General features: G+C 39.9%; 2 protein-coding genes across 2 annotated transcripts; both read left to right on the top strand.

The window, feature by feature from the left end:
* Positions 1 to 2,048: 2,048 nt before the first annotated feature.
* LOC309492621 (C-type lectin 1-like) lies at positions 2,049 to 4,547 on the top strand. The gene is made up of 3 exons (XM_082161632.1): positions 2,049 to 2,417; positions 2,950 to 3,035; positions 3,260 to 4,547. Exons 1-3 carry the CDS (start codon positions 2,099 to 2,101, stop codon positions 3,383 to 3,385), a joined length of 531 nt encoding a protein of 176 aa, XP_082017758.1. The 5' UTR covers positions 2,049 to 2,098; the 3' UTR covers positions 3,386 to 4,547.
* A 1,178-nt stretch (positions 4,548 to 5,725) lies between these two features.
* On the top strand, positions 5,726 to 9,458 carry LOC309483288 (C-type lectin 1-like). Its single transcript, XM_082149027.1, has 5 exons — positions 5,726 to 6,393; positions 6,644 to 6,687; positions 8,067 to 8,414; positions 8,938 to 9,023; positions 9,094 to 9,458. Coding segments are annotated over exons 1-5 (612 nt in total). The 5' UTR covers positions 5,726 to 6,391; the 3' UTR covers positions 9,226 to 9,458.
* The last annotated feature ends 295 nt before the right edge of the window (positions 9,459 to 9,753 follow it).

The raw sequence follows: 9,753 nt of genomic DNA, 5'->3' as shown, positions 1-9,753 counted from the left end.
CTGCAGCGCATGCAAGGTCCCCCTGCTCAAGCCAGCGCATGTCCAGGCCCGTCTGAAGTTTGCCAATGACCATCTGGATGATCGAGAGGAGGAATGGTAGAAGGTCATGTGGTCTGATGAGACAAAAAATAGAGCTTTTTGGTCTAAACTCCACTCACCGTGTTTGGAGGAAGAAGGATGAGTACCACCCCAAGAACACCATCCCAACCGTGAAGCATGGAGGTGGAAACATCATTCTTTGGGGATGCTTTTCTTTAAAGGGGACAGGACAACTGCACCGTATTGAGGGGAGGATGAATGGGGACATGTATCACGAGATCTTGGCCAACAACTTCCTTCCCTCAGTAAGAGCATTGAAGATGGGTCGTGGCTGGGTCTTCCAGCATGACAACGACCCGAAACACACAGCCAGGGCAACTAAGGAGTGGCTCCGAAAGAAGCATCTCAAGGTCCTGGAGTGGCCTAGCCAGTCTCCAGACCTGAACCCAATAGAAAATCTTTGGAGGGAGCTGAAAGTCCGTATTGCCCAGCGACAGCCCCGAAACCTGAAGGATCTGGAGAAGGTCTGTATGGAGGAGTGGGCCAGAATCCCTGCTGCAGTGTGTGCAAACCTGGTCAAGAACTACAGGAAATGTATGATCTCTGTAATTGCAAACAAAGGTTTCTGAACTAGATATTAAGTTCTGCTTTTCTGATGTATCAAATACTTATGTCATGCAATAAAATGCAAATTAATTACTTCAAAATCAAGTGATTTTCTGGATTTTTGCTTTAGATTCCGTCTCTCACAGTTGAAGAGTACCTATGATAAACATTACAGACCTCTACATGCTTTGTAAGTGGGAAAACCTGCAAAATCGGCAGTGTATCAAATACTTGTTCTCCCCACTGTATATCTCGCAATTCTGGCTTTTTTTCCCACACAATTCCAAATTTATATGTCACAAATCAGACTTATTTCTTGCAGTTGTGAGTTTATATCTTGCAATTCTGACATTATTTCTTGTATTTGCGAGTTTAGATCTCGCAATTCAGACATTTCTTGTATTTGCACGTTTTATATCTCGCAATTTTGACTATATTTCTTGCGATTGTGAATTTAAATCTCGCAATTTAGACTTATTTCTTGTATTTGCGAGTTTAGATTTCGCAATTCAGACATTATTTCTTGTTTTGTGAGTTTATATATTGCAATTCTGACTTTTTTTCCCCTCATTCCCAGTTTATATCTATCAATTATGACTTTTCTCTCAGAGTTGTGAGTTTATATATCTCAATTCAGCCTTTTTCCTCACATTTGTGTGTTCATATCTCGCAATTCTGACCTTTTATCGTAATTCCGAGCTTATATCTCACAATTCAAACTTTATAATTCGCAGTTGCGAGTCACAATTTGGAGAAAAATGTTAGAATTGTGAGATATGGCTAGTTCAGTTTTTTTAGACTAGTTTATACCTCACAATTCTGACTTTTTTTTTCTTAGTTGCAAGTTTATATATTGCTATTCCGGCTTTATTTCTTGCGAGTTTATATCTACAATTCAGCATTTTTCCTCACATTTGTGTGTTTACATCTAGCAATACTGACTTTTTCTCATAATTACGAGTTTATATTTCACAATTATATTTCTTGCAATTGTGAGTCACAATGTGGAGAAAATTTCAGAATTGTGAGATAGAGCTAGTTTAGTTTTTAGACTAGTTTGTCTTGGAATTGTGAAGAGAAAAAAAAGCCAGAATTGCAAGTTTATATGTTGCTATTCAGACTTTATCTCTTGTATTTGCAAGTTTTTATCTAGCAATTCAGAATTTTCTCGCAATTCTGAGTTTTTATAACTTGAAGTTATGACTTTATTTCGCAGAATTGTGAGATTGAGAGTATTTCTTTTTTATTCTGTGGGTGAAACAAGAGTCCATAAATTATGTCACAGTCTCTGTCAATCAATCATCCAAAAAGACAAGTATAGCTGTAGCCTACTTTATGCACAGAAATGACTAAATAAAGGCTTAAGATGTTGAAGTGTTGGTATCTTCCTCCTTCAGCTCTGATGCACGCGACGCTCTCACAGACTCACGTGTTTTACTTTGTGCCTGAGAACATGAGCTGGTCTGAGGCTCAGACACACTGCAGACAGCATTACACGGATCTTGCCACCATTGATGATCTCACGGATCATCAAGAGTTTCTGCACACTCTGCGTGCTGGTCTCGGAGCAGAATGGATCTGGACTGGACTCTATCGGACGGATGCCGCTGCTCCCTGGATATGGTCCGATCAGAGCAAATCCTCCTTCAGACCGTGGGCCATTGGACAGCCGAACAATAATGGTGGCAGCCAGTTTTGTGCGAGAACATCTCTTATTGGAATGTTTAATGATGGGGAATGTAACCTTAAATATCCTCCTGTCTGCTACAATAGTGAGTATTCTTGCACATTTGACCTCTTCCCTTCAAAATTCAAGGAAAACCAATTAAACATTGAACATGCCTGAAATAGAGAATCTGTGAAGTTTACTTTAAAGGTGCACTGTGTGATTTTAGAGGCATCTAGTGGTGAGGTGGTGAATTGCAATCAACAGAAGTTACGGTGGCCGACAGGAAGTGATGTTGTCGTCTGAGACAGCAGAGAGTAGCCAGTTCAGCAATGAGGTTTCTTTACAAAGATAAATTAAGAAATTAGGTTTACTTAATTATTCAGTAAAACGATATGTTATTGCGAATATTATTGTGACTTGTTCATCATTGTGTCAGTGTTTTATTCGCTGACTTTAGCTGAAGCTTCTCTGCACGAAGAACAACATAGTGACAAAACGCGTTTGTCCGTTTAGGGCCACCGTAGTAACATGTCGATGTAACATAACTGTTTTCGCAGTAATACCATAGAGGAGCCATTTTGCTTCCCCACTTTTGTCCATTAAGCACTTTGATGTGTTTTATGTGTGTTCCACAGAGAGGAGGACACAGACGGTGAGACTGATGGTCAAAGCAAGTCAAAATGTGAATGATTCTGAAGTAAAGAAACACATTTTATCAATGGTGAGTAGAAATGCAGTGTAGTTAATATATAGTGACCCCCAAAAATGATCTGGACACTTAAAAATGTGTAAATGTAGTTGCATTAGAGAACAGAATATCAAAGCAATATATACACGTGTCTTTTCTCTTTGCTAACATTAGCTTTTCCTCATTTGCATTTTGTCTTTTTGTGAAGAGTAAAGGTTTTTGGAGTGAAATACTTAAATGCTGTTTGTATTCTTCAGATTGAGCAGATGCTGATGGAGAACGGGCTGAAAGAAGATGTAAAACTGACATATAGGAACCAATCCGATGGGAATGTCTTCCAAAAGGACCATACGATTAATGTCACTGAACAAACTTTGTTTTAAAAGTGAAGAACTAAATCTCAATCTCAATCTCAATTTATTTATAAAGCACAATTAAAAACAGCCATCATGGTCAACAGTATCGAATGCAGCACTTAAAGTGCTTTGGCTTATCTAATCATTTATCTGTGTATCACCATATTGCAAATGTACAGAGCTCTGGATTACTCTTTTGCATGAGTGCTGTGGCTAATGCTAAAATGAAAATATAAAAATTCTATACAAATGCAACTGAACCCACTGCCGCAATATTCATAACTGACAATTCTCTAAAACTAAAGTCATTATTAAACAGAAAAATTAAATGGTTGCTTCTCTTAAATAAATTAAAAGCCAATGGAAAAACAACGACGCACCAAATAGTAGTTCCCTTTCAAAACGTTTACTCGTATTGCATCTGCTAGACTCTATGAGGAAAACTCCTTTTTCTGCTATTTATTGAAGCCTTTTATTCACAGTGAGTGCGTTGCCTGTCACGCAGAAGCTGCGCTCACAGAGACGAGCGAGAGTATGTCTCTCTCACTCTCCTCTCGCGGATCGCTTTCTTTTCAGATAATGACTCCGCCCCTCGCACTCTCCCATTTCCTTTCTCCCAGGAACCTCGGAGAAAGAAACAGCACGAAAGGGCCGAGCGAACGGTTGTAAGTGAGCTCACGCCGGCTAGAGACCAGAGCGATGCCAGAGCTGGACTGGACGCCGAGCTATATATCAGCACTGTTGTACTACAGATTTATTATATGTTTAATTTAGGTTCCAATACAATAGTATATAAACTGAGAAAGTTTAGTAGACTGAATTTAGCATTTGAGGTATAAATGATGATTACCGAGTTTCCAGCAAGAGATTCCTGCCAGACCTGTTTTCTCTATTGTAAGATAAATGAGTCAGATTACGGAGACTCTCACCTTCTGTCTTTAATGGCTCTTGGAGCCCGAGCCCCAGCCCCAGTCGTTGAATAGTTAGGCTGATTGGATTAGCATCTATGCATTTGAATAGTTATGCTGATTGGATTAGGATTGGTAACACTCTAGAGTCTAGGGCGGGTTCCTAAACCTGTAAACTTCATTTACATGCTTTGTTTTCCGAGTGTATCCACCTCAATGTAAATCCCTGCCCCTTGAAATGTAAATAAACTACAATGTCTACTGCCCTAGTTAGACTTGATGAATACAGCAATGCACAGTGAGTTCTCAATAAAGAGTAACTTCTGTTGAAAGATATCCCAACGTCTCCTGGTCTCTGCTTTGACGAAGGAAAAGTTTCCAACAGCACCATTCTTCCCTGAAGTTCACACTGAACAGTCGTGGCACGCCAAGTCAAATAGCCCCCCCATCACAGACTGTTTTTTAGATTTGTATTCGAAGGGGTGGCCTAACAGTATACAGTCCTACCATTCGGTCTCTGACACCACGCACTTTTACGAAGTGTGTGGATGCAGCACTTTCCGCCCTGAGACCGAAGGGGATGTAGAGAGTTAATCTCTCACAGATCTGCTCCTCAGCCATTTGAAATGCCTTGGACTCAGACTCAATCCAGGCAAGAGCTCACTGTCTCCCAGCCAGAGGATCTCTTTCCTGGGAGCAGTTTTAGACTCAAACCAAATGTGAGCATGGCTGACACCCGAGCGCGCTCAGACTATCTAGCGGCTCGCGACATAGTTCAGAGTTAGGGGCCTTTCCCCTCTCAGAGCTTTTCAAAGGATGCTAGGCCTCATGGCCTCCACATCGTCAGTACTTCCGCTGGGCCTGCTGTACACCTGCAGTACTGACTGAAACCCAACCCACACCTGGCAATCAGGTCACCTTCGCGTCAAGGTGGACCAAGGCTGCATCAGAGCCCTGGCCACTTGAAAGGACACCAATCATTATTAGTTTGGAGTAAGCATGGGGTTGGTCTCGAGTAGGAAGGTGGTCACCACGGACGCCTCCAACACAGGTTGGGGAGCTCTGTGCGAGGGCAGACCGACTGTTTCAAGTCCAAGACTGTTGACCAGCCTTGGTTCCCCAAGTTGATTCAGCTGCTTGAGTTGATACGGACCTGAGTTGTGAGTCCAGAGTTGAAACGGACCTCCCAGCAAGAGTCCTAAACACTATATCTGAGGCTAGAGCTCCATCCACGAGACGCCTCTACGCCCTTAAGTGGTCTGTTTTCTCCAAATGTTGCTCAAAAGACCCTACTTCATGTAAAATACCGCTGGTACTTTCCTTTCTACAAGAGCTGCTGGACGCGGGTCGTACCCCCTCCACGCTCAAAGTCTATGTGGTGGCCATAGCAGTGTTCCACGCTCCTGTGGCCGGCCAATCACTGGATAGAAGTGAGTGGCATCAGTCAAGTGAGTGGCCGATTTACAAACGCTCTCTGTCAGCGCTCCATGCCTTGAGTTTGGGCCTAACGACTCCAAGGTCATCATCAAGCCAAGGCACGACTACGTCCTTCTATACTCTGCGATGTATGCGTCAGATGATCCAACAAAAAATGACTTCTGGGTGTGTTTCACTCAGTCTTCATTGCATCTATTGTGTAATTTGATTTAATCTGTGTTGTAAACTGCAAGCCACTGTCTGTAGGAGAAAATGGTTTAACGTCGTCCTAAACAGGTTGACCTTTCAGATGGAGCCGTAAAATACAGCAAATGTCAGACAAAACTCAATGTTAATGGTCGAGCTTTAAGATATAAGCAGTTAGTGGCTACTTTCAATATATGGCTGTAGTGGCTATTCGCTCTGCAAATCCATTTAAATTGCTTTAGCAAATTCGAAATGTAAATCAATGTCTGTCTTCATACAAAAATATTTTGCATCTGAGACGACAGGCTTTTGCATATGCCATATGTGATAACTTACAAATTGAGACTAAAAAGTCCTTCAGTCTGTCCGCTGCTGGTAAATGATGGTCATGCTTATTTGAGGAAGCTCTCTGTGTTTTAAAGCTGAAGTTTTGATTGTGAGAATCTAACAGGATCCTGGAAACACTCAAGCAGTTCTGCTGGACTTTGAAAGCGTTTTCTGGATGTAAGTTAAACTCTTTGGTCACTTTGAAAGGTGTTTTTGGTTTTAATAAAATTTCTATGATTTGGCCTTTTGTGATTTTAACAATATACCTTTATTTCCCATAATGCTGAGATTGGAACATGAAGATACGTTATATCTTAGTAAACATGTTTTGACTAATCAAAGAGCAGTTTGAGCACTCAAGATTAAAACATGTTTAATACAAGCATTTGAGCAGTTTAACAAGTCGATGTGTTTGTCTTTCTCATAGGTGTCTCATCATGAGGAACAGCTTACAGTTTCTGCTTTTCTCAGGTTAGTTTATGGTTTTTGTAAATGTGTTCATTTCAGAGGTGTAAAGTCCTGGGGTCAGAAAGTAAAAGCCCTGCTATATGTTTATTCCACCCATGGACTCAGCCAGCTCCTCTCCTGGCTAAAAAACTGTGCTAACTAGCAAAATCCAGGTTATTGGAACGAAATACTGAGGAGGACCTTTACTTTCTGTACCTGGACTTTACACCTCTGGTTACTTTCTCATTTACAATGATTTTCCCATCCGAGTAGCAAAACAGGGAACGTTCTGGCAAAGTTTTGACCAATCCTTCTTCCAGGAACCTCAACAGAATGTTCGTTCAATGTTATTTGGATCTTTAAAGGGGCTATATGCATCTTTTTCCCCAAAATAAACGTAACAATAGCCTTTTTATTTTACCATTTATGACTCAAACATCTCCTGATGAGCATACTGACACCTTGTCCGCTCACAGTGGGTGCACCTATAAGCCTGTATCCTATTTTTCCTATTTTCTGTCGGGTCGGATTTTTCCCGCGCTGTCTGCGGATGTGACGTCAAGCGCGTTCATGTTAAACGTTTCAGATCACTAATTTCAGATAAATAATTCTTACCTCTGTAAACATAATGTTGACCTCCTTGCAGCAGATGACTTGTGAAGTGTGCACGTACGAGCGCGCGCTGCGAGAGCGAGCAGAAAGGAAGAGCAGTTCTGTTTTTTGGCCACAGGTGTCAGTCGCGAGTTTAAATTTCAGAAAAAAGCATATAGCCCCTTTAATAATGTTCTGAAAGCGTTAGCACAACAACATTATTTGCACATCAATCGTGGGATGTTTTTATTTCTGAAACATTTGTAGAATGTTAGTTTAACATTTTTAAATTTGTAACTACTTGTTTTGGAATGATCAGAGAAATAACATTCTAAAGTAACGTTCACTTAATGTTTGAAGGATTCTACAATGGAATGTTCCCTTTAGATGTAAATATTTTGAACATTTAAAAAAAAAGCATAAAAAAAATCTGAGGCTTTGACATTTTTGTTAGCTGAGGAAAGGGGGTGAAACGAATATATTCATTATTTTAAGGCCCGTTCACACCCAGGACGATAACGATAACGATAAAGATATTAAAGAATAGCAGAGTTCACAGCACAGCTATAACGATAACGGCACAGGTTTTATCCAGCTGATGAGCAATAAAAACATTGACAGCCAATCAGAATCCATCCTGCTGTTAACGAGCTCGAGCATTTAAAGCGACAGACGAGCGTGCGCTTATAATAAACAGAACGATATCTTTAGCTGGTGTGAAAGCTGATATATTTGTAGTTGTCGTTCTTGGTGTGAACGGGCCTTTAGCGGCTGAATCATGAATGTGAACTGATGGCTTCTTCTTTCTTCAGCTCTGTTGCACGTGACCTCCTCTAGGCTTCATGAGTTTGTCTATGTGTCCCAGCCCATGGCCTGGGCGAATGCGCAGAAGCACTGCAGACAGCATTACACGGATCTCGCCACCGTTGATGACCAGGAGGATCACGATCAGCTGCTGGAAAAAGTGGGACTGGGACATGCGTGGCTTGGATTGAATCGCACTACAAGTTCTGGACCCTACGCCTGGTCAGATCAGAGCAACTCTACTTTCACAAAATGGGCACCTGGAAAACCAAGCGATCAATTGTGTGCTAAAGTTTATGGGGGTGTTTGGTATGACAGCTATTGTCTGAGCAATTATCCTTTTGTGTGTTATTTTGGTGAGTTATTATCTTAATATATACACTTTTTTTCAGAATTTCATTTAGTTGAATGTGTTTTGCCTTACACATACTTAGATTTAATTAAAATGATCATCGTTTTAGCTAATACCTTTTTAAAGTTTATTTATTTATTATTATTTTGCTAATTTTTAATGTTCTCTAAACCTTCTGAAACGTTCCCATAATGTTTGCAAAATTCTAAAATGGAATGTTCCCTTAAAGTGCGCATAATCAAGAATTCTTTTTTATTTTGAACATTCAAAAATAACTTTTTTATAACTTAATGAGAACATATTCACAGCGGGGACAACTTTAAATCAGATCATGATCATGAGATCTGCTGATCAAAACTAATGTTAATGATTAAACATTAAATGTTTATTTAGTTAGTGTTGAGCAAATCATATACATTTGTGTCTAACAGAGCAAGACGTTTTATTTATGGAAGAAGTTCTGCTTAATTATTGATTGTACATTGTTCTTTACGACTGAATTCCTCATCAGTGTGTTCGTCCCACAGATCGGAAGAGACAGATTGTGAAACTGGAGGTGAAATCAAGTCAAAATCTGAATGATCTGGAAGTGAAGAACAAGATTTTAGCCAAGGTGAGATTCGCTCTGCTTACCACTCGTCATTCCACTGCAGAAATATTGTTCAAAAGTTTGTGTTCTTCAGATGGAGCAGATCCTGCAGGAGGAGGGAGTGTCAGGAGAAGCTAAACTTTCGTGGAGAACCCAATCCGATGGGAATGTCTTCCAAAAGAAGGACCAGAAGAGGGACCCCCCTAAACAGACTTGCGTTTCCTAATTATACGGAAAATAACTCACTTTTTTATTTTTATTTTTTACAGTCGTTTTCTTTTCTTTTAAGTTGTTCTCAAAACTTAAAATTACAAACAATATCTGTAAAATGAACAACTCGGCTGTTATTTTAACTGTTATTCCATTAATGACAAATGACAGTAATTCCTAATGTCCTAATTTTAAAAAAGTGCAAAAAAACGTTTACAGAAATTTTCATTAAACGTTCTACAGAAAAACTCTGTTAAATTTACAGGTATTTATTCATTTTTTTCATTTTACAGGTACCTGAATTATTACGATCAAACACCAACTGAACGTGGATGTGTATCAATATTCTCTCATTTTAGCGGTTTACAGAGCAAATGCAGGAATGGTAGCTGAAGTCAATCACTATTTCCACATCTTTTGTTTAGGGATGTTGTATTTGGGCTTCAGCTTTCAGGTTCTTGGTATGGATGTTTATTCAATGCTGGATATTGTTTCTGCATTAAATAATCTCTTGTAATAATCTCTAATCTGTTGTAATTGATAA

Source organism: Leuciscus leuciscus (genome assembly GCF_965113295.1).
Source record: "Leuciscus leuciscus genome assembly, chromosome: 2".
Taxonomy (NCBI): domain Eukaryota; kingdom Metazoa; phylum Chordata; class Actinopteri; order Cypriniformes; family Leuciscidae; genus Leuciscus; species Leuciscus leuciscus.
Note: the sequence above shows the minus strand (reverse complement) of the source record. Positions and strands in the feature narration are given on the sequence as shown.